This window comes from Ovis canadensis, chromosome 1 (assembly GCF_042477335.2).
Source record: "Ovis canadensis isolate MfBH-ARS-UI-01 breed Bighorn chromosome 1, ARS-UI_OviCan_v2, whole genome shotgun sequence".
Lineage (NCBI taxonomy): Eukaryota > Metazoa > Chordata > Mammalia > Artiodactyla > Bovidae > Ovis > Ovis canadensis.
Window position 1 is genome coordinate 277,979,947 of NC_091245.1, and position 25,814 is coordinate 278,005,760.

Here is a 25,814-nt window from a genome sequence, read left to right on the forward strand (position 1 = left end):
ACTCATGTAAGACTTATATACTATAAAAGCTCAAGGATGTTTCTTAAGGGCAGAGACAGGAAACAAAAGTAAATATTAAGCACAGGCCGTCTCTAAAAGTTCACTGTGAATAAAAAATAAAATGCATATGTTCCTATCATATACAGTACAAAAATAGAACAATAATCAATTTACTTTCACAGTACTGTCCAGCAGAACTTTCTATAATGATAGAAATGTCCTGTATCTGTGCTGGCTTATACAGTAGCCATCAGCACTTGAGAGCAGCTGAAGACTTATTTTATTCAATCTAAATTAATTTAAATCTCCACATGTGCCTGGGGGCTACCAAACTGGACAGTACACATCTATGGTTTTAAAGAGAAAGTTTTAGCAATTATTAGTGAATCCACAAAATATCAAATGACAATATAAAAAAAATGGAGGAAACAAAGCTTGCTGAAATAAAGAGTCTAAGGTTCGGACCATATGGGGGAGACAAACAGAGGGGTCATCGAACCAGAAGGCTGGTAAAGGTCTGACCGTGCCTTGGAGAACCAAGAGGGACAGAGCGGAATGAGCTCAAGAGTGAGCTGCCTGAGGCGCAGATGGCAAGGGCCCTACACAGAACCATGCAAGACCAGAGGCTGGGGCTACGGGTCCGAGAGGCGACCGGACCGACCTGTAAATATCGCCACAGTCACAGTGACAAAAGGAAGCTACACTTTAATCATTTACTTCAAGAGAGGCATCTGAGACATCTGAAGAAAAGACGACACTATTCGGCAATAGCCTATAAATATGTTAATTCGCAAATGATAGTATAGACACTGTAAATATACTTTTAAAATAATCCTTGATAGATCAAATAACAGACTTGTTTAGTATATAATATGGAAATGATACTTTATTCTGAACTCAATATTTCCCATCATTTTAAATAATACTGAATTTCATATAACGTTAAGCCTTTGAAGCATGGCAAAACTGGTTCAGAATGGACGGCTCAAGTTCTGAAGTAGAAATGCTATAAATTGGAAGCTACTTGATTTTCCTTTTGATTATCAGTTTTTTCCCTATTCAGTAATAAAAATGAGAACAGTAACAACCTCATTAGGCTGAAATAAGGAACAATTAATTGAAATGAATACAAAACCCTTTGAGGCAAAAAAGGTTAGTAGAATAAAACAATATTAAAATTAGTTGAAAGAGAAGATAATATTTAATTCAGTGACATATTCAGATCAAATAAATTCTATAATGAGAAAACAACACAGCTTACGAGATGAAATTATCTTGTTTAAACTCAGACTAGAAGGTGGATAATAGTATTTTTTAAGTGTGTTTATGTTTCTGAAGATTGAAAATGTTAGAGATGTTATTACTACAATTGAAAAACATTGATCATAAGTGATAGGTTTCACAATCAATGAGCATTATTTAGGCACCACCCTGACTCTGCAGTAAGACAGAAACGCCCTCCAGGGGTTACCAGAGGTCTGAAAGATGAGGCCTGGGCTAACAACCAGGGAGGTACTTGTTTGCCCTGGTATTTTCCACCCTTTTTTCTGTTTCTCTCAGGGTCTTGCAAGTTACAGCAATCCAAGTACTTGACACTGATAATAACATAATGAAAGTGAAAGAAATGAGGAAACTGTTCACACTATTTTATGCCCATGTTTCCCCTGGGAGAGTACTTGGCTTGTTTCCCAAGCTCCACTGAGCAGGGGCCGAGATCCCCTGTGCACCGCACTCGGTGCTGAGCCCACGTGCTCAGGCACTCACAGAGGAGCAGCGTGGAGTGGGCAGGGGCTGCCCTCGTAGCTCAACTGGCCAAGAGTCCACCCGCAAGGCAGGAGACCTCAGTCCAATTCCTGGGTCAGGAAGTTTCTCTGGAGAAGGGATAGGCTACCCACTCCAGTATTCTTGGGCTTCCTTGGCAGCTCAGACAGTAAAGAATCCGCCTGCAAGGCAGGAGACCTGGGTTGGATCCCTGGGTTGGGAAGATGCCCTGGAGAAGGGAAGCTTCAGTATTCTTGCCTGGAGAGTCCCTCTGGATAGAGGAGCCTGGCAGGGTACAGTCCATGGGGTCGCAAAGAGTCGGCTCAACTGAGCACAGCACAGTCCACCTCAGGTAGGCATGGGGTCATGGGTCGGGAACATTTAGACAGGCCTCCCGGATTGGAACATGAAGCTGGGGGCGCTTCCTGGCGCTCTTGTGTGCCCTCTCCCCAGTGCAGTGCTGCTCTCCTGCTCTGGAAGTTTCTTTAGGTCTGCTTTCTCTACTAGACTGTGAGCTTCCTAAGGGCCCACGCCATATTCATCTTGGCACATGCAATGCCAAGGAGATTAATACAAATGTACTGACTACACTGGCGAGTCTAAATAAACTTAAGCAATATCAAAGAAACGTTAAGTAATATCATTACAAAGTTATTAAGAAAATGCCACTGGAACACAGAACAAGCACAAATTATTTCCAGTTGTAAAGACTGGAACATGCTTCAAGAACAGGGTGGTGATGAACTCAGGCTTGAAGGATGAGCTGTCGGACTCAGTACCGCAGGGGGCATGGCACTGAAGCAGAGGTGCCAGGAGCCAGCGTGAGGAATCCCTCCATGACAAGGTCATGAGGAAGGAAGCCTGACAAAACGCAAGGACGTGATTAGGCTTCAGGGGTTCCCCCTGGAATTTCCTGAGCATGTACCCCCAAAAAACAAAAATCTGCCAGCTTTTGTACTTTGCTCTCCTGATATTCTCTGGAAAAAGTCAAATCAGGGCTTTAGTCTTCTGCATTTGAAAGGGATGTTTCAGTTAAACCCCCTCTGATAACTGTCTAGCTTGCCTAACAGGTTCCCCTGGACCTCTTACAGCTTGTGAATTGCTTACAGCCCCCCAACTGCAAGAGGCACAAAGCTTAAAGCATCTTAAAGATACAGAGCCTTTTCTAAAAATCATATTGGTAGAGGGTTTTCACTGTTGACTCAATGAATGCTGCCAGGCCTCCATATTCTTTATCTTTTAGGCACCTGGGAGGATGTTAATCCATGTAAACGGGATATGGAAAAAGATATATAGTAGTTTTGATGTTAGCAACACTAGACTTTTGAGTTAATTACTTTTCTTTTGTTATAAATCACTGTACTCCTTTCACTTGTTATAAGTTGCTGTATCTTTGCTATGTAAGAATGTAACTTTATTTAGTGCTTTCTGAGAGTGGCACCAGACTTGGGGAAGATCAACACAAATAAGTCTTGTAGTTAACAAACCCTTATCAGAAAAAAGGCTGTAAAATGTTAATTGGCCCTTTTTGCCCAAATGATGTAAATCACCTAAGACTTACGTACACAATTAGGTATGCAGAGAGAAAAGCCTGGTTTCAATAAGAGTCTGGACTGCTAACGCTGCATAATTTTGTATTACCCATTGATCTCCATGTACAATCAAAAAAGTATAAAAGGCCTTCTGAACAACAGAGGACGGGCCAGTGGCTGGACTGGTTTCCCCCGTGTCTCCTCTCTAATTTCTGGCTGAATTCCCATCTGGGGCGTGGAGGCTCACCATATCTACTGACTTGTCCCGGCTTTTAAAATCCACGCGAGGGGGAGCCCAAGGCGGGGCACCCCCTGATATTCAAGAGGACGCAGTGGCCTAATGTAGATGGTGCAAACTCCTTGTCTGGAACTTTACTGGCTTCCCACATAAACCAAGTTATTCAGCCCTCTTTTCTCCACTTAATTTTCCTACTATACTATTTCTTCCTAATCTAATCTTATATTTCTATATTAATAAACAAATAAGTTCTCCTCACCAATGCCGTCCCCGCTTCGAATTCCCTGGATCCACCGGGGCTGGACCCTGGCACAGAGGAGCTGCATGGAACGCAAAACCCGCACAGAAACAGCACCTCTTTGCAGCCCCATGGACTGCGGTCCACCAGGCTCCTGTGTCCATGGGCTTTACCTCTGAGGGTTAAAAACTCCAGGAAAACTCCATCATAGGGAGGCCCACACAAAACTGGGAGATTCACCTCTAGAAGCTCGGCCAGGTTCCCACAGTGAATACCAGAGAAAAACCCCCTCAGCTATGGCAGGGGGAGGGGAAAGGGGCCAGCCTGGACAGAGGGGGACTCTGCTCTTCTGAACGAGGCCTGCCTGCAGGGAGAACGAGTTACCCAGAGCCCAACCTGCTGAGACTCCATCGGCCCCTAACTGACCTGGGGAGAGGGAAATGCCCAGCCCAACCCCCACCACAGCTATCCTGTCCCTCTGAGGGGAAGGGTGATCCGAGAAACACTGTGAAGAGCACAGTCCAGAGGCACTGAAAGACTGACCGTATGTCTAAAGGGTGCGTCCCCCTCCCCTCAGCTCATCACACTGCCAACGACCTACGACAGCAGCTCCTTTAACCAGGGAGTTACATCGAGCTGTCATAAAAACCAAGCTGAACGCAAAATTACAAGGCCTGGAGGTAGGAAAACAATTGGAAGACACAGAGCAAGCATCAGAACCAGAGAAATTGCAATTATGAAGCCAGGGGTTTAAAACAAGTATGATTAATACACTCAGGGCTCTAATGGATAAAGCAGACAGCATGCAAGAACAGACAGGCAATGTAAGCAAGAAACAGAAATCCTAAGAAAGAACCAAAAGTAAATTTAGAGGTATAAAACAGGGTAACAGGGAAGAGTGCCTTGATGGGCTGAGTCCTCGAGTAGACTGGAAGCAGCTGAGGAGAGAATCTGAGCCTGAGGATGTCTCAGCAAAATCCTCAACAACTGAGAAGCAAGAGAAAAAGACTGAAAAAAACAGAGCAGAGCATTCAAGGGCTCTCACGGGGAGAGAAGGAGAAGAGAGAAAAGTGCAGGAGAAACGTCTGGAGAGACAGTCACCGAGAACACTGCCGACACCACAGGGCCAGGAAGCTCAGAAGCCACCGTGCAGGACCAATGCCCAAAGAACGACACCTCAGCACATCATTTTCAAACTGCAGAAAATCAAAGTCAGAGTTCTTAAAGGTGGGGGCGGGTGGGGAATGGTGGGATTTCATCTTACCTATACAGGAATCAAAAATTACATTCAACTTCTCTTCAGAAGCCATGCAGGACAGAAGGTGGACTGAAAAATTCCAAGTGTTTGAGAAGGAGAAACCTGCCAAACTAGAATTCTGCGTGCTATAAAACTACCCTTAAAAAGTGAGGGAGAAATCAAACTTTCTCAGACAAGCAAAAATTGAGAGAATTTGTCAGTAGACTTGGCTTACATGGAATCATGCTAAAATCCGACATCATGCTGCCTATGGAAGCACTTTAAATAAAGACACACATAGATTAAAAGGAAATAGCTGGAGAACAATATCCAGTGCTAACACTAGCTAAGAGATAAAAAAAGGGCACTGAATAATAATAAAGGGGTCAATTCTACAAGAAGACACACGGGCCATAACAAGAGCCACCTGGCAACAGAGCATCCCACTGTGCAAGGCGAAGCCTGGCACAGCTGTGAAGAGGGGTTAGAGTGAGAGGGACGCCGCTCAGTCCTGTCTGCCTCCTTGTGACCCCATGGACTGTAGCCTACCAGGATCCTCCGTCCATGGGATTATCCAGGCAAGAGTACTGGAGTGGGTTGCCATTTCCTTCTCCAAGGGATATTCCCGACCCAGGGATTGAACCCAGGTCCCCCACATTGCAGGCGGATGCTTTACCCTCTGAGCCACCTGGGAAGCCCAGGAGAAAGGAAAGAATCCACTGTTACAGCTGGAAACTCTTAACGCCCTTTGATCAGACATGGACAGAACTGGCAGGCAGAAACCAGTAAGGACAAAGCTGAACTAAGCAACATCATCAACCAACTGGACCTAACTGACATCTACAGGTCATTTTTATCCAACAAAGCACGATACGCATTCTCCTCCAGCTCACATAGAATATTCTCAGAGGCAGATTCCATTCTGGACTACAGAACACATGTTAACAAATTTCACAGAAGAGGAATCATACAATGCCTGCCCCTAGACCACAGTGGAATTAAACTAGAAGTCAGTAACACAAAGGTAACTGGACAGTCTGAAAAGGGACAGTGTGTGTGTTAGGGAGTCTGCATAAGCACGTATTCTGCAAAACCAGAGGTCACAGAAGGGCCAGACAGGCAAGTAGGGGCAGGGCTAGGAACGTGTTTGAGAGAAACAGGGTTCAACACATGAGGTGGACAGGAAAAGCAAGTTAATGGAGTCAAGGCAAAGAGTTAGACAAGAGACTCCCAGGTGAGAGGTGAAAAGGCCCCCAAACAATGGGAACAATGGAACCGGACTGAGGAGTGGGAGAAAGCCACAATAATCCAATACCCATCCTCAGCTTGTATCTCCTCCAGACCACCTGGAGTCCACGTTGTAGCTGACACCCACTGCCCTTCCAGGGGATGTGCCCACTTCTACCCCCACCCACAGCTCAGCAGCCACCCTCTCCCAGGTCCCACACTCCCGCTCACACCCTCCAGGCTTCCCAGCCCTCCTCCCAGGGCCCACACTCCCCTCAGCTCCTCCAGGCTTCCCAGCCCTCCTCCCGGGTCCCACACTCCCCTCAGCTCCTCCAGGCTTCCCAGCCCTCCTCCCAGGGCCCACACTCCCCTCAGCTCCTCCAGGCTTCCCAGCCCTCCTCCCGGGTCCCACACTCCCCTCAGCTCCTCCAGGCTCCTCACTACAGGTGGGGTCAAATCCAAACTCCTAGCTGTGGTCGGTGGAACAGCCCACTAGACGTCCCTACCGCCACCACCACCCTGAGCAGGCCTGATGATCCTCAGCTCGCTCTCACTGAGGACTTGGCATCAGCTGCTCTCTCAGCCTGGAAGGTTCCTCCTCCAGATCACATTGCTGGCTTCGTAACATGTTTCATTCAGCTCAAAGCAGATCTTCTCAGAGATGCCCTTTCTGATGCCTCTCCTAAAGCAGCCACCTGTCTGGCTGTGTATAAGATTATCTGTTTTGATTTCTTCAGAGCAGTCACTGCCTTCTTCCATGACCCTCTGTATCTACATGGGCTTATGTCTCACTCCCCAGCGCCCCACACTAAAATGTACATCCCACGACAACAGGACACTCGTCTGTCTTCCCCACCACTCTGATCTCCCATGCAGTGGACAGGTCTGAAACACAGGAGACAGTCAGTCAAAACCACCCAACTCTCTCGCAGCCGCTGGCGAACAGTCATGGAGCTGCGCTGCTCCCACCCTCCATTCACTGCAGTATGAGCTGCGGTTCAGACTGGGTTGAAAACCATGGATTTGGGATCATGAAGTGTCTTCTAAAGGCATCCCAGGTAGTGCAGCGATCAAGAATCCGCCTGCCCATGCAGAAGACACAAGAGACACATGTTCGATCCCTGGAGTAGGAAACAGCAACCCACTCCAGGATTCTTGCCTGGAAAATTCCATGGGAGAGGAGCCTGGGAGCCACAGTCCACGGGGTCACAAAGAGTCAGACACGACTGAGCACACGCAGTGCCTTCTGCGGAGGGTGTGGGGCCTGAAGGATTAACAGTAAGATTACTCAAGCTATTCAGCTTTTGTGATTAGCAATTTGGTGGCTTTAAAATAAGACAGACAGCCTTACCCTACAAGCTAAGTTACTTGCCACAGAATTTACATAGAGATGGCTAGGAGACTTCCTCAAAATGTGAGGCGAGACATGGGAGAGACTTCTGGGGAAGGAGGTATGAACCTCCCCCTCCCAGAGGCCTTCTCTGCATCTCGGCTTTGTAACCTGAATTAAAATGCACCAGTGGAGACAAATTATAAGGAAAAAAATTGCCATGTATGTGTGTTATACACACAGACACACACACATTTTTATAAGAAAAACATACAGAATATAGCTTTTGAGAAATAACATTTTCCCACAGAGCAAAGCAGAAATGTCTGATCTAAGGAACCAAAACGCTGAAGGGGCTCACAGTCCCACTTACTGCTTGGTTTTGCTCTCCACCCTTTTCTCCCCCTTTCTCCTTCTGCCTCCGCTGCCTTCGGCAACCTGGCCTGGCTGTCCTGGTGTGGGACCCCGTCCAGTGCCACAGTGCCTCCACTTCCATTTGACAACAGCAGAGACACTCACGCTCTTCTTATTGGCTACTTCAAACGTAAGCTATCAAGTTTTCTAAGATAACTGCCTAGCATTTTAAGGAAGAGATATCGTTACTGCTTGGTAAACGATATACACTGTGCATTTTGTTTTTATGAACCCTGTTTTATCACCACTGACTACCCAGCTAGTTACTAAAGCGATGGGTAAGGAAATTCATCCTTTCGTTTTATCCAACAAATATTTACTGAGGGCCTCCTGTGAACCAAAACAACAGCACTCTGCCTTCTGAAATCACCGACGAGAGACCAGCACCCCGGCCTGACTCAGGAGGCTAACTGCCCCGAAGCTGCTTGCTCTTCGTCCTAACCAGGCTCACCCAAGTGCTGCACACTTCCTGTCTCCAACTCACCACCACAGCCAATTATCAGTGGTGCTTCTGTTCTCTGAACCCACGACCCCTCTGAAGTACTTCCATTTTAAAGTAGAAAATCTCATTTGTTAAATCGGTAGTATGACCTTAATGCAAGTCCATGTCATCTGATCATTCTGTCTGGGGCCTGAAGAGAGGGCAGTGTTGGAGCCAGGGGCCTGCCTGTGTGCCTGGTGTAGTGGGACCTGAACCAGAGTGGGGCAGACAGACACAGGTGTGGGGGGCCTGGAAGGCAGCCCTAGAGGTACAGGCTCTCAGACACCAGGCTCATCCCAGACCCCGGTGAGGAAGGGCGCTCGGCGGACATTGACACAGCTTAAAATGTAGACACTGCTAACTTACTACACTAACAACACGTGAACCTGTAACTACGCCATGAGGTGCTTGGTCTTATCTCTGTTTTGCAGAAATGAACATCTAAGGGGGAAAGACCTTTGTTGAAATTGCTTTGTCCAGGATTAGAGTATACCTTGCTAGAACTTACCCCAGGCTCTTCCCACACAAATTCCATGTGCTTCCCCATTACATGGCCCCCAAAAAAGTGAGGTCCAATACAAAAAAGTTACAGAAATTAACTATATGCCAGATAAAGAGCCACTTCATATAGTAAATACTGAGATGATCTGGAGTTGTTTGCAAACTGGAATGGTGTCAAGAGGAACAGAAATAAAGGGGGGTAAAAATATACCTGTCATTTAAACAGTAATTTGATTAGAAAGGGATTCAGAGGTGTAAAGCAAAAGATAATTTTTTTCTAGCAAAACCAGTATTAAGACTACAAAATATAACCTTAATTAGAAGCACATGACTATAAGCAAACGTTGGAAACTGGAAAACTGATTCAAACGTTTAAGTATTTATACATTATATTATTACCAATATTATAAACGGTAACTTATTTTGACAAAGGGAACACAAAGGTCTATAATTTAAGAATAGAAAGTAACTATTATCATCAAAATTTGGCCAAAATAACTATTAACACAAGTAGAATACTGCACTCGACTAAGGCTCCTCTACAGGTTGTATGGTTTGCTAAAATTTCAAAGAGGTAACACCAGTCTGAATTACTGAAGGTAACTTGTAAATAGTTCTACATACGTTCTTTTGACATCCTGTTCAATCATTGACCGAAGTTCTTTATCCTGGAAGAATTTGTTCCAAAGACTCTGAAATAAGGAAAGCAATTTATTTAAAACAATACTGCACCTTTGCTTGACTTTTATGATCTCAATCTAATGATTCAAATAATTAAAATTTATCCTTCTCTGAGTTATGATTTCACATTGCAGACAGAAAATCTGGAACTGGAAAATGTTTTATTAAAATCTAGTCTAATCTCAGAGACACATAATCATTCTAACAGTTTTTCCAGTGATATTACCGTGCATATTTAAAATTTTCTACTATCTACTTAAAGTGAATGATACTTTTACTGCTAGACATCTGCTACCCTTACAACAACAAAAAGGTCTACCTGGACTAGAGGAGGACCACAGGCCAGCTGCTCCCACTGGAACCTGACCTGAATTGCCAACACAGAAAGATACCTAATGTTTTCTACAAAGCTTTGGTTTCCTAAGCGCATAGATTTTTATCTATTTCTTAAAATATGAACTTCAAGTTTTAAAAATTGCTTAATAGTCACTGACTATAATAATTACACATATGAGGAAAAAGAAATGTTAATTTTATACAGAAAATGTGAAACAAAACAACCTCCTTCAGCACAGAAACAGGAACTGCAGAAGCGACACGGTGCCTCTGAGCTGTATCACTCCTCGTCCTCACTGGGATCTGAGGGTGAGGGCCTCATCTTTTTCATGATCTTAAAGCCTGTTCACAGAGTCACTACACACAGCTATCTCCTTCCGCGGAGCTGTCCTCCCGGTGCGGCCTCCTCACTTCCGAGAGAAGGGAGGCTCTGTACACGGCAGCCTTTCAGCCCCAGCCGAGCCCTCCTCTCGGTTCCCGTCTCTCTGGCCCTGAGCGCTCACAGCTCTCACAGCTCCATAAGCAGCCCACTGGCTTCCACCAACACTGCCAGCACACAGCAGGCAGCAACGCCCACCCGGCTCTGGGTGGGCTAACACGGGGGTAAAAGAACTGTCCTACTGGCGTAGAGTGACACGGCTTCCATGGTGACGGACAGTGAGACACAAGCATGCTCTGATGGGCAAGGGCGGCTGAGACGTGAATAAACATCAACTTTACCCCTTCGTCCTGGGAAAGGGGGTTATTGATCATCAAGTCTTGCTGGCCAACAGCCTTCCTAGGGTTTGTGATGTGCTGGAAAGAAAGAAAATACACACGCAAAGGTCAGAGGCTGCTGGCCTTCAAAGCCTAATTAAGAAAATAGTTACATTACTTAAAGTACAACTTACTATTTCTTTAACGCTGCTATACCATGCTCTTAGTTCTTTAATTTTACTTATCCACTGACTTTTATCTTGAGGAAGAACACAAAGAAAAAGCTGTCAAAAAAAAAAAAAAAAAACAGGAAAACTTTTATCAAAGTCCTAAGAAAACGTGAAATTACGCCAAAAAGCATCACTTGAAAACTGAAGAAGATGCACTCGTGGTGCTTCACACTCATCACCATCCCAGCTCGCAACTGTGTGTGGGGTGTTAAGACATATACCAACTTGGACAACTGCAGAAGCGCACAAAGGCCAGGAAGCAAGGTCCTAAAAGACACACCCTAAGATGGCACCATCTGCTCTCCAGAGTTACAGTAGAGGTGGACAAGGAGAACTCATGAGGCTTCAAGTACGCTCTGTTCTCCTTTCTTGCATTACAGGCGTGATTGATAGAGCGCATTAACAAGCACAAGGTCCACTTTGTAGTGTCAAGGTTTCCAAGATCAGTCTTCAAACAAGCAGGTAATGGACAGAGAGGAACAATTTGAGGACAAGCCTGAGCAGTGAGGTCGTTCCTTTTACAGCAAAAATGCAATTTACAACTAGCAATCAGTTTACAAAATTAACAAGCATTCTCAAAAAGACAAATTTAACTTAGTTTAATAAAACATTAAAATAAACCTGGGTTTGAGTTTATTTTTAGCAAAGGAAGGAGACTCAAAAAGTTAAACAACATGGAGTGGGGGGGTGGGGGCAAAGCCTCCTGTACACACAGCTGAGCAGCATGACCCTGCCTTCACTGAGCAGAAGGAAAACACACTTTAATTATTAAACCTGAATTATTAGATTTCAAACTGTCTAATACATTAAGTGTTCCTTATTGTCTTCACTTGCCAGCTCCGTCTGCTCAATTTATGCAGATGAACCCTAAACAACTTTCAAGAGAAGTCATTTAAAAAGTGAGTCTCAATCTAAACTGATTCATTTTGAAAGAACAAAAAGGGACCGGTTTCTAAGCCATGAGAGACACTGCAGATCATCATTACCCAGGGGGTGACCAACGGCCTTCCTTTGAAAGAAACTGACCTAATTTCTCTCCACTGCTGCTTCTCGCTGCCCTTCACTGTGTTCCGGTACAGAAAATATGCAAGTGTCTTTCCTGTCTGCTACTCGGGCAGAAATGAAGGCAGGCGACTGCATGGTAGCACTCGATATAACAGGAGCCTGAGAACAGCCACCCACCACCCCTGCCCAGCGCCAAGGATTTCCGCAAATGCCTCTGGGGACCCAGAAGGCTTTGCCTGAGTTCCGCACCATCAAATGAGATGAAAAGACCAGTATTTCAAATGACTCCTACACCATTGCCAGCTATCCAGGACTAAGGCACTTGCTTCAACCTTATTAGCAAATGTCCTATGAAAGATAAACCTAGATAGCCAAAACCTCAAGAGTGAAGTCTCTTGGAAAATTCAGTGATCCCCCGCATGGGTGATCTTCCAGGGCATCAGGTAATGTGTTGATAGACTGCAACCACAAACTGTAAATAAATATTTTCTTCTTACCTTCCAGCAAATGCTGCGGAACCTGCTGCTTCTCAGCTGCCCATTAATCCCCTTCTGCCTTATTGTTGCCAAGTAATTGTTGTTCACAAATAGTTCTTCCCATTCTTTCCTAGATGCAAGAAACCAAAGCGTGGGGATCCTTTTGTTAAAATCCTTCTGCTTGGAGAGGAGTGCTACAGGAATTTAATTTTAAATAAGCCTCAGAGATGCAACTTTTAAAATATATCTATTTAGTTGTCTGTTTCTGAACGCATGGCTGTCTTTTTGGACAGAATTCTCCTGTAGATGTAATGAATATGTAGATCGCTATAATTATGCCAGCTACTGAAATTCATAATGTCTATGGAGGCTATTCCACTGCCTTTTAAATGTTGGTAGTGCAGTTCAGTGAATCAACAAGAAAAGAAATGAATATTAATACAAATATATGACTGCTTTAGACACTAAGAAAGATATACCTGCTTCAAAAATACACAACCAAAATTTGGGTCATTGATTGATCATACTGGCTTCTCACCTGAAAGATCTCATGAAATCAACTCACTTCTCTTTCACGTAAGGCTGGGCAGTTAAACAGAATAGAAGAATATTTCCTTTAATTTTTAGTACTATTTACTATTGAAATCTTTGCAACTTCTTTCTACACAAACAGTTTTAAAATTTTAACAGGTGCAGGCAAATGTGAAAAAAAATCAAAAAAATTAAAAAGCCTCACTGTAAAAACTGTGAAAGGCAAGCTTGAGTACCTTGCTGTACCTATGGCTGAGGAGATAAACAACTGAAATATGCCTCCCAGGCACACAGACACCAGGGGCCCAACACCTGTGCCTCATTAATATACAAGTAAATCTGCTCTACTGGGAAACAATTGGAAATTAATTGTCCCAAACCAGTTACTGAGTTTGAATAAAGGAAGCAGACCTATATTCTCTGCATCTTGTACCAAACTAAACATCAAGAATCATTTGTCAACAGTTGAGGTGACTTAGTGCGGCTGTATGCAATTTCCCTGAGATTCCATAGTGCCACAATAAACTGACAATGTGAAATTCATCATCAAAGCTGCAAGCCTGGCACTCTCTTCAGAAAGATGAACTCTAAAGGAAGCCACGAAACCTCTCGATCATCCTCTGTGCCACATGCGGGGCTGTCCCTGGCCAGGCCCCACTCGTGTTCGGAAAGAAAAGCCGTACACGAGGCGGCCGCAGACTGTGCATCCCAACCAGCGGCACGCCCAGTGCTCCGGCCCCTGACTGCGGAGCAAGCTGTGTCTTCCACACCCAGCCTTCCAGAAGAGTGGCCAAGGCAACGGCAGTCCCTCATGCCCTGAGCAGAGAACCTCAGCCCTTCGCCACAGCCCTGCACTGGGAGAAATGAATTCCTACCACCACTCCATGGAAATGTCTTATTTCCATCACCCTAGTCAAAGAAGAAAATAAATTTCATTTAGAGTTTTACTTCCTTCTGTATCATTAGTGAAACAGAAAATTTTTTCATGATTTGGGGCCATTTTATTTATTCTTTTTTAAAATGTCCTTTCTTGCCCTTTGCCCATTTTAAGCAGTATAGGCTACTGGCCAAGAGGACAGGCATCAGAGCCACGCTTCTGCGATACAAAGAAAGTCATCCATGCAGAAACTCCATAATTTACTAGGTGTGCAAGCATGCTGAAGTTCACTTAGCCTGTGTCTCTCTGCTGCCTCCTCTGTAAAATGGAGTAATAATAATAGCAGCTGCCTCCAATAATTACTATGAGAATTAAAATATATGAAAAACCCTTAAAAGGGCACCCAGCATATCATAACATCTAAAAATTTAACATTGTTGTTAATAATAACACTGCTTTTACTTGGACTTATTGGTCCAAGAGAGAAGTGTTTCATACATTAAAGACACTGCTATCTGCCATGTATGTGTATTTTAATTATTTTGATTTTCAAACCACTGAAACTTTTCATATATATTTTAAACCTAACATTTATTTCCTCTTGATTCTCTTTACATTGTTTTTATGCTTCAGTTAATTCTTAGCCACTTCAAGTTCAAGGAAATCAATTCTTGGGCTTTTTGAACATTACTTTAGTTCATTTGTATTATCTATGATATTTTAAATATACTATCCATTTCCCATTAGCTTCACATATATCACCTACATCTCACTGTTGAAATTTTGCTTTTAGTTTTAGTCAAAATGAGGAAAAAAAATGAACAAAGAACAATATAGGCGTACATCTCAGAAAACATGCTTCTGTTTAAATAGCTTATAGTCTACAAAGAGAAAACACAGATTTCAAATGGCATAATTTGTCTGAGACCATGCAGCTCCATGACCTGAAAGCAACCGTGCTTTTCAGATCAGAGAGGGAGCGTGTGAGGCAATGGCTCCCCCAGACTCTCCCAAAGCAGCTCCTACGCACAGGGCCCAGCGCACCGTGGAGGCAAACGCAGCTGGCTAGATCCACTGCCGTCTCATCAAGTTCCGCAGCCTTTTAAGGCCAAGTCACACAGCACTTACGTAATGAAGGATAACTATCTGTTGGCTCAAATAAGACCCTGTGCCTTGATTACAGTGTTGGTAAAGAAGAAAGGAGACTGAGGCATGGGAAATGGAAACATTCTCTCTGAAATTCACAATTATTTAAATTTATTCAGAGGTACTTATAGTTCTAATTAAAACACAAATCTCAAACTGATGGAGAGCTCTGACAACACAGGCACATGAAGGCCACGAAATAATCTACTAATTGTCTTTCTCTTCTATGGGACGGCGTTTTGCTAATAAACTGTGATGCACAGTAAGCACAATGAGCATTTACTCAGTGCCTGCTGTGTACTTAGCACTTAGAGGTGTTTTTTAAAAGCATTCAGTTAAGGGAGCAAACGGATGTGTCAACCAATAATCATGGGATTAAGGCAAAGCACTGTGGCAGTTCAGAGGAGGGAGAAATAACTTTACATCAAAAAATTAAAACTCAGTGTAAAACACGATAAGTAGTATCCCCACAGGCACTGAAATGCCACCCAAAAACTTAGCTGCCAGAGGTCGAACAGTGTACAGAGGACAGAATGTGGGAAAGCTGAACCCGTTGACGGGAGCTGGACCAAAAGAAAAGTTCTTTCCAATCACAAATACAAATGGTGGCCAACAGTCTTGAACCTGGGAAAAGAATGTTAAGTACTGAGGAGTCGGTGGCGGAATTTTTCCATTTAATTAACAAGAGTAAAGAAGAGATAGTTGTTAACTTTGTCTTACATAAAACTATATAGTCTGTCGTAGCAAAAAATCTAGCAATGATGCTCTCAAACTGCTAAAAAAAAATCCATTCATGTTATGATATGTTATATTTTGGGTAAATCACTTTTAACCTTTCCAACGACCCTCCTGAGTATTTTCAACCCCTCTTTATGAATGACAAAACTGAGTCTCAGAAAAAGTAAGTAAATTGTCACAAGAGAGAAAGAATGAGAATGCGGGCCAGACCGCCCTGAATGACGGGGCTGGCAGCAGCAAAGGGAAGCGTAGTTCTCCACACACCAAAGGACGAAAAGGCCCTAAGAGGGCAGGAGAGGGATGCGCCTTGTATCTCCTTCCTTACAGCTTTAGGTTTTGAACATGAGGTCCAAAAGTATAGAGATACGTTTTCACCAGCTGGACTGAGAACGTGAGTCAGCAGATGCTGTGAGTGGTTAAGAACACAGGGGACATTTAGGTGCCTAATTGCCGCAAATGGAACAGATTATAGAGACCAGGCCCTTGAAACCTCTCATAAACATGCCCTGGTGCCACCTAGTGGCCAAGTCTCTGCAGTGCAGGCACCGGGTCCCTGAAAACATGTTCAGGGACTCACTCTCAGGAGTCTTCTCCACCACCACAGTTTGAAAGCATCAATTCATCAGTGCTCAGCCTTCTTTATGGTCCAACTCTCACATCCATACGTGACTGCTGGAGAAATCATAGCTTTGACTAGACGGTCCTGTGTCAGCAAAGTAATGTCTCTGCTTTTTAATATGCTGTCTCGGTTTGTCATAGCTTTCCTCCCAAGGAGCAAGCATCTTTTAATTTCACTGCTGCAGTCAACGTCCGCAGTGATTTGGGAGCCCAAGAAAATAACATCTCTTAACATACTTCCCAAGATATGCACATAAAATGAGTGTGAAACTGGTTAGCACCTTCTACATCTAACTGTTTAATATTTTTCTAACCTGAAGCTTGCATAAGTGACATGGCAATTTTGAAATGAAAAAATTTCTGAATTGCTCTCCCAAATGAGGATACACAGAAAAAGCCCTCTATTGTATATTTTACATAATGGTTTTACCCCATTTTTTGGTTTTCGTTAGACAAGGAACAATGTCTCTATGGAGTTAACACAAGAAACCCCGGCACCTACAATAACTGAGCAGAGGTCACAGGCTACCCACAGTCTAGTCCTGAGGGCCTCCAGTCACTTGGTTAAGAGGTACTACTTTGCTCTTGCAGATAATGAAGTTGTGGAGTGGAACAGAGAAGGGCTGTCCCCACAGGGAAGGCTGAGACGTCGCTGCAGAGAAGGGGCAGCTGGGATGAGGGGGGGGGGGGGTGGCACAGGAGCTCTCAGCGGTGGCCGGTCAGCCAAGGCCGTCTCGTCTCTGTGGTCTGACCAGAGCAACAGCAGGACTAAAGGCCAGGCCAAGAAAAGGTGATCTTTAAACTGGACAAGATCAGAGTTAGATGGGAAGAGTATCTAAAGGCACGGAACCACAGGGAAGAAAGCTGCACCTGATGTGAAGTGGTTTAAATAACTTTACTATCCTAGAGTGCATGTCAATATGTGGAAAGACTGCCATATTAATTATGACCGTATTTGCTTTATCAAACGCAAAGGGAAAAGGACACAGTTAAATTTTTAATCTGCAGCGAAAAGTGTTAAGGGAAGATTCCTCTTAATTAAAGGACTGTACCATGATTCCAATATTCACATAAAAAAGTATGTGTCTTTATAACATTTTAAAGGTATAGTTTTTAAAATACTATTGGAATAGAACAAGGAACATCTAACTTAAAAATCAAAGGAAATGGGAGAAGCGTAAATTAGGAATGTCAGCATCAGACTCTTAAGTGTGGCCCCAGATCTGGGTAAGCTGCGTCAGGACTGCAGGTGTCGGGATCAACCAGATAAACACTGATGTGATCTGTAATTACCTCATTTTTAGCTTAAATCACAGGTAATGAGGGAACTCAGAGACTCTAAAAGGCAATTAGAAACTGTACTGGCTTTTTTGCTTCCTATATCAGGAATTTTTAAAAACTTACTTTTATTTAAAGCTTTTTTCCCCTTCATAACAAAACATCAGGGCATATTACTTATACATATATATAAATACTCATAAAGACAACTCACAATTACTCACAAGCCTAAAATGGATTTCTTCGTATTTCTAGGTGGAAAATGCTCTCATGTGGTGCAGCACCATTGAAACAAAGGCAGCAGGCAGTTCGGGGTGAGGCAGTTCGTTAAAATCAACTTACTATCATGCTTTGATTCAGTTTTCAGATTTAACTGTGACTCAAGAAAGTTTGAGCCTCCAACTCAATGTGCACATGGTAGGTAATGAAGAACGGCGTTAGCAACAGTTCTGGACTGCCAGACATAAGGCTCTACTAAGCATGTGAAACATAGCTACTGCAACTGGACAATGACACACCTTATTTTGGTTAATTTAAACCTAAATTCAAGCAGCCCCACGCAACTAGTGGTTCCTGTATCGGACAGTGAAACACAAGGTGCTTTAGGACGATAACCACACACACATTTCATTTTGTAAAGTAACACTACAAAGGCTCAAGGGATGTAAAGATAAATACACATATGACACACACTCAGATAGCGTTGCTGGGGAAAGAAGACAGAAATACCTTAAAAGTTAGACAAGACAAATGGTTTCAAAAAATCAAGACGATTCTGTAAGAGAGGTAACATAGAGGAAAAGTCACTGCAAGTAAAGCCAGTTACACAGGCAAACGTTTGCTTTTCTCCGTTTCTCGCCCGCTGCCTCTCACTGCCTGCGCTTCCGCCCTGCCCCGCCCTCCGCTCCTGCTTCCTCCCCCTGCACTCACAGACACCCCGACACACGCAAGGCTTGCAGTGACATCTATGGTCCAGTCCATCTACAAGTTACTAAAAGTTAGTGACACTGGAAAGAATTAGACCCAAGATCTGAACTGTGAGCATAACCTAACCACACTCAGCAAGAGACTGGCTCCAAGACCCAGGAAATGACCATTAAAAATGAATACCAATGGGCCATGCGATCAAATAAACTTTAGTTTAAGGTCACTGTGTGCTTTCTAATTTGTTAGACTAACATACCTAGGAAAACAATTTTACATGGACCCCTGGAAAAGTAAATAACCCCACTCAAGGGTGAAAAAAAACTAGAAAACATCACTTACTTCTAGATTAAAAAAAAAGAAAGAAACAAAACTTATGATTGCATACCTAATTTACCCTGCATGATGAAAGGCCAAGGTATGCCATATAAGTGATTCTTCTTTTCTCAACTCAAAAATGTTGACAGTATCAAAACATTTCAAAAACTTACAGACATTTTGTCCAGATGTCATACTCATTTGGATAATGGATGGCCATTTGCTTCCACATTAACTAACTCGACACTGCCTGGCTCTTGGAGTCTTCCATTCCATTTTTAGTGGCATTTCTCTCACGGCCACGACTGTCAGCGGATCAGCTACTGATCTGTAAACTGGTATGTTAGCTTTTAGAACTCCTAAATTTGCACCCCTCTGTCACTTGCTCAGTTTGTCTTTTTTAAAACAAAGACAACAAACTTGGCTTTGAACTGTCATACACTCCAGCCTACTTCGACAGCATAAATTGCACTAGCCTTTTTTAATTAAAAAAAGGGAAATTAGGTAAATGGAAGCATAACAAGGAAGGACTTCCTGTGGCTGACTCTACTAAATGAACCAACTCACTTCTACTCCATCCTTTTCTCCCCGTTCCTAAGTTTCTGGTCACATCCTCCTTGGGTGAGGCTATTAGAAATCTGGCCTCTAAATAAACTACACGTAGCTGCATGTCCAAAGAAGTAGGATGATCGCTGTTTTGAACACTGGACGTCGGGAAGACACTGAAGTGAAGGAGTCAGGCTGTGAGACCGGGTGCCGGTCTGCACGCTGCTTCCCGCGCAGCACCAGTGGGAGCAGCGCCTCTACCACCGATTTTTGCAAACAGCTGCTCCCAATCAGCGGAAGATGAGCGGTTTTCTCATGACCTTCTTGCCCAAATTAAATTATGCTTCAGAAGAAGTCCTGTGTTGATGTGCAGATCTATTTGCCACTGCTGAAATTTTATGTTATTTGAAAGTTCATATACTTCAAAAGAACTCAAATCTAGTCTTGACTTCACAAAAGACCTTTTGTTACTTTCCTAGATGCTATTCTGTTAATTTGTACACTCGCAAACTCAGGCATTTCCAAATGAATGCTGCAAAAAAAATAATTATATGACCACATAATGAACAAATGGGATGTTTTCATAAAGTTGTTGTGAAATGCTACTGTAAGACTGAAAATCAGCACCAGAAGAAAATTTTCATTTGTTTTCTACAGAACTTTTAAAAATATTACAATTAAGAATGGAACCTAGCGATACAGATGGAGAAGGCGATGGCACCCCACTCCAGTGTTCTTGCCTGGAAAATCCCATGGACGGAGGAGCCTAGCGGGCTGCAGTCCCTGGGGTAGCGAAGAGTCGGACACGACTGAAGCGACTTAGCAGCAGCAGCGATACAGAGGCAGGTAAACGGGTTGCTTCCCTAGGGAGAAGGCTCCACCAGCAGCTCAAGGCGAAAAACGGATTTGGAACAGAGCTCAAAACGCCGCACAGACCCTTCTGGCTTTACTTATGCTGCTCCATCTACCCTCTCCCAGATCTCTCAGGTAAAAAGAAAACTGGCCCCTGCTCAACTTATAAACAGAATACAAGGGAGAGATGCAGGCTTTGGGGTGGCCCTGCGGTGAGGTGAGGGCAGGAGAGCATGAACAGTGAAGGAGTTACTTCGGACACCATGCATGTCTTCCATATACTGGAACAAAATCCAAACCACCGGAGCGCTGGGTCTGGCTCCACGACAGTGGGCCTCTGCCACTCGAGGGAGCCTCAAGACCTAGAAGCAGGTTGGGAACTGGAGTGAGAGCTAACTACCCTGTCGTGTTTCTATGGGTTCAGAGCCTGGGGCATGGCATCCGAATTACTTTTCTAACATTAAACAAGGAAGTGGAAACACAGTCTCTGAAACTCCTTGAGAATATGTCACCCATCTCAGAGCAGGGTCTCTACGACCCCGGAATGAGCAGGAGGCCTGTGTGTTGGGGTGGAACTAGGCCATCTTCCACATTCAAACGGCAGCTTCTGTTCCACAGCAGGTTTATGCTGCTGAGTCGCTTCAGTTGTGTCCAACTCTGTGCGACCCCAGAGATGGCAGCCCACCAGGCTCCCCCATCCCCGGGATTCTCCAGGCAAGAACACAGGAGTGGGGTGCCATCTCCTTCTCCAATCCATGAAAGTAAAAAGTGAAAGTGAAGTCGCTCAGTTGTGTCCGACTCTTAGCGACCCCATGGACCACAGCCCACCAGGCTCCTCCGTCCATGGGATTTTCCAGGCAAGACCACTGGAGTGGGGTCCCATTGCCTTCTCTGGCAGGTTTATTGACTTCTCCTTTATTTCTAGGCACATAATATTCATTCTCAACTGTATCACTATCAACTGTTTCACATAACTTTGTGCAGGAGTCACATTTTCACTTCCCAGTTAAAACTTTTGATCATTGATTTAGATATACCAAACACCTGGAATACACTGAAATCTAAAACTTCAGTACTGTCAAAACAGCAGTTCCTGCAAAGTAAAAATGTCACTGCAATGCAACAGTTCTATGTAAATGCACACGCAAGAGACTGTCACTGACAAATATAAGGCCAGTCGAATCTACCCATGCTGAGTGGCCCCAACCCCTGAAGAATGCATTACTAGAAAAGAAAATAAAGGCTGTTTTTGTTCACACTGTTCATCTCATGGAAAACTCCTGTTCCTCTACTATGCCCAGCAAACACACCTTCCTCCCAGCCACCACCGACCCTCACTGGCAACTAGCCACCTGGCCTTCGCCCCGTTCTTGGTGACACGTCTGCCCTGTTGCAGCAGTCTTCATCTATGCTAGCTGCTGGCAAGCCTGCCTCCCGGCCTAGATGATAAGCGCACCACGACAGGCTCTGTGTCCCTCTCCGGGTCTAGCTCACTGGCTGGCCTATAATGGGTGGAGAATAACAAACTGCAGAATGACTGAAGATATTTAGCTCTCACACTGAACAACAGCAAACCACACACGCAAACCACACACACACACACACACACACGCGCGCGCGCGCGCGCGCATCAGGAAAGCACTTGTAAACACTCTGGAGTAAAAATAAAAAATAGGATTATTAATCACTGCCAATTTCCCTCAAAAGGCGAGGTAATCTGATACAGAAAAGAGAGAAATGTTAAATACTAATTTTTATTGAAATATTCTATGTAAATTTCATCCTTAAAATATATCTTTGAGACTTAGAAACTGTCCATCAAATCAAACATCAGAAATTAAGCAGTATAATGAACTAATCATATAATGTATCAACAAGGATATAAGCAAGCTATTTGTAGAATGTTTAAAACTATGTATAACTTTTCACTTTTAAATCCTAATTCTATGCATTATTTTCTCAAGTTAAGAGTTCAATAACACAGTTCAACATTATCGATCAAATATTTAATTGAATCTCCCCGTCCCCAAAAAACGCAGTGTGCTAATACACATTACAGATGGTGGCAGTGGGGCTGACGGGGCATTTTCACCAGGAGCCCAGGAGGAAACTTAAGTGCTTCCAGGGGACAGGACTCACAGTGAGGCTGACTCCGAGCAGCTCACTTCCATATTTCAAATGAACACCTCTCTTTCCAAAGATAAACATTTACACAGCCTTGGATGATTGGAGCCTGCAGCTAACTTTGTAAATAAACAAATATGAAAAAAAAAAAATTCCCCAAAGCCTGGCTACAGACAATAAGAAGGGCTTGAAGGGGCTTCTCAAGGAAAGGAACTCAAACTGTTACCATGTATGATCAAGTCAGTTTGAGTTATGTTAATCTGAGGTTATAAATGCAAATACACCAGTTAGTAATTTAAGTGAAAGGTTACCTATTTTCAGAGCCTCACGTGACCAGTGATTAGTTCAGACAGATAATATGTTAGAGAGAAATGGTGCTACTGACCAGTTCCATGGACATAAAAAGCTGCTTGAAGAGGATATACTCATCATTAAAATGTGATTTTTTTTTCTTCTTCTCTCAAATGTGGCTCCATTATGGAGATAAGAATTAAAGGTAATATTCTGATTTTGGTTTCCAAAAAATAAAATGATTAATTTTGTACTCTCTGAAATTATCATTTAACTGTGTTACAGTGCTACTTGAGCACATATGAAAAAAAGAATTAAGAACATTTGATAATGTTAGGCTAAACAGAAGTATTGGTTTTCTAAATATTCTTCCTCTATAATCTGTAGATAACTGTAGATATCTATAGATCTGACCTTTTACAGATAACTGTAGATATTATTCTTAAATACTCATTTATTGCCACCATAGAACTATAAGGGGCTTCCTTTGTGGTTCAGATGGTAAAGAATCCGCCTGCAAAGCAGGAGACCTGGGTTTGATCCCTGGGTTGGGAAGATCCCCTGGAGAAGGAAAAGGCTCCCCACTCCAGTACTCTGGCCTGGAGAATTCCATGGACTGTATGAGTCCCTGGGGTCACAAAGAATCAGACATGACTAAGTGACCTTCACTTTTACATAGAATTTTTAAAACACTTTTCTGAAATGAAGGCCAACCTTGTTAGGTGAAAAACTTGATTAAAACTTAAAGGAATTTTGGAAAAGAGAGACAGAAGAAAGAAACTGGCACGGTCACTCACTATGTGTCAGGCGATGGGTCCAGCCACACACAGCTCTACGACAGAGGAGGCGCCGACACTCAGCTTCACAGATGAAGCAACCAGGAAGCAGGGAGCTTGGCAGCCTTGCCGAAGCCACGCAGCCAGGAGGTGCTGGAGCTGAGGCAAGCTTCAGTCTGCCTTATTCCTACCTGCGTGCTTTTCCAACTTGTTTCCCTAAACTTGCATTTATTCTTAAGAACTGAAAGAGTCAGTGTCATACAATTATATGGATTCTCAACAGACAAGCACAACGTCAAAGTGAGGAAAGCCGCGCTCTAAGAATCAGGAAAGAGACCCTCAGCCCAGACCCTCCTCTCTTATCTATTTATTTACCTACGTCCTCTGGTGGCTCAGACGGTAAAGCGTCCGTCTACAATGTGGGAGACCTGGGTTCGATCCTTGGGTTGGGAAGATGCCCTGGAGAAGGAAATGGCAATCCACTCCAGTACTACTGCCTGGAAAATCCCATGGACAGAGGAGCCTACCAGGCTCCTACAGCCCATGGGGTCACAAAGAGTCGGACACGACTGAGCCACTTCACTTAACGTCCTGGAAAAATAAATAAAATGGCAAGGCCTTAGGAACTTTAGATGAGTGAGTGAAGAAGGGGGGCGGGAGTTCCGTTCGGCCTCCTCCTTAGTGTAATGTACGGAGGAGGGCATGTGGCCCTGCAAATTCACACTTTGAATTCTGACGCCAATCTGATGGTGTTCGGGGGTGAGGTCTTTGGGAGGCGACTGTCCTCAGGGCTGAGTGATGGGATTAGTGCCCTTCACAAAAGCAGCTCTCAGAGACCTTTCTTGCCCCTGCAGCCATGAGAGAACACAGTGAAAAGATCTCCTCTATGAGCCCGAAGTGGGCTCCATCAAACACCACATCTACTAGCATCTTAATCTTGAACTTCCCAGCCTCCAAACTGTGAGAAATAAATTTCTATTGTTTATAAGCTACCCAGTCTCTGGCATTGTGTCGTAACAGCCCAAACTAATACAGTGTAACTTTCACAATTATGTTTCTGTAAAAACGTATTACAATATGTTTCTGTAATTCCATATTCCTAAAAATAACGGATAAACAAATTTATATCATTCCAAGACTATAACCATAACCCAGACTTCTAATTTTAAATTCAAAGCATGCTTTTGCCCTGTTATTTCTAACGTTTTGAGTCACTGCTTCACTTTCATTTCAAGAGACATATGACCTCTTACATACAAACGGGGGAGAGGTATTGTATCAAAAACAAATGTAAATGACATTAAGGACACTTCCCACATCCTTTCAAATTATTAATCACATGTAAACAGGACACATAAATATCTCTGCAATGAAACCTGAAGTCTAATTTTAAAATTTCCTCAATGACTAAAGAAAGTTCAAATTAATGTTTTCTTTACTTATTCAGAAAAAGACAACTTTTAAATTTAAAATGATGAATCAACTATATTTTTTTAAAAAACTTTTAACCAACTTAAACCAATTAAAAATAAAAAACTATTAACCAACTTAAACTTTTAACTTTGGACTCTAGGACCTATAGAAAACACCATACTGAGAAAGGGAGGCAACCTTGGAAGCTCTGGTCAATATCAAGAAATAATACACCAGTACTTCAGCACCAAGTGGCTTTTCATTTTCCTTCCTTAAAAAGATAATAAAATATATAAAGAGGAAAAATTTCCCTTATTCAACAAAAGTCCTTTTGAAATATGAAACGTAATCTTTCGTTGGAGGGAAAAAACTACAGAAGCCAAAAAGTCTGAATATCTCTTAATTAAAAAAACAAATAACGTGTAGTTTGTAACTATTCAAAGAGTAAACATTTTTCAAGGCTCAAGTCACTGCATCATGCCAGCTGTAGGATCTGTTAATTCAAATGACATACATAGTATTTTGCAGTCCCTTTTTGCATCCAACTACCTGCTTTTTAATTAAACATCAGAGCTTCTGACTAAATTATTATAATTTTTATTGATTGCCTATAACTGAACAATCACTGGTCATTATTATTTTGAACTGTGTCTCTTGGAGTCGACATTCTCTTTAAGTATGATTTGAAAAGTATCCAATTGTCAAAATCCAGAAGATGATACAATTTTTCTAATGCTGCAGCTTGGGGAAATACACTCAGAAACAGTAGCATGTGAAATTAAATTGTAGAAATAATTAGGGTCAGCTAGATGATCTACCACTGAATACAAAGCATTTAAAAAAATCAGAGTTAAACAGACAAATTTATTTTAAAATAACCTATAATAATTCATATTCCATCTTACGCCATTTATACAATGCCAAGATGTTGTCTGAAATCTAAGCAATATTTTGAGTTTCCCAGAGAATGCCAATAACTGGTCTGAGTTTTCTCTGAAC

The 25,814-nt window shown here is 43.1% G+C and overlaps 1 protein-coding gene across 25 annotated transcripts in view; it reads right to left on the bottom strand.

The window, feature by feature from the left end:
- Positions 1 to 25,814, bottom strand: part of TBC1D5 (TBC1 domain family member 5) — a 593,981-nt gene that overhangs the window by 259,379 nt on the left and 308,788 nt on the right. For all 25 annotated transcript variants that reach the window (XM_069568828.1, XM_069568958.1, XM_069568921.1 and 22 more), the window contains 4 exons: positions 12,405 to 12,513; positions 10,867 to 10,956; positions 10,697 to 10,771; positions 9,584 to 9,651 (listed from right to left, as the gene is read on the bottom strand). In XM_069568828.1, the coding sequence (XP_069424929.1) occupies positions 9,584 to 9,651; positions 10,697 to 10,771; positions 10,867 to 10,956; positions 12,405 to 12,513 (342 nt within the window). The remainder of the gene's footprint in view (positions 1 to 9,583; positions 9,652 to 10,696; positions 10,772 to 10,866; positions 10,957 to 12,404; positions 12,514 to 25,814) is intronic.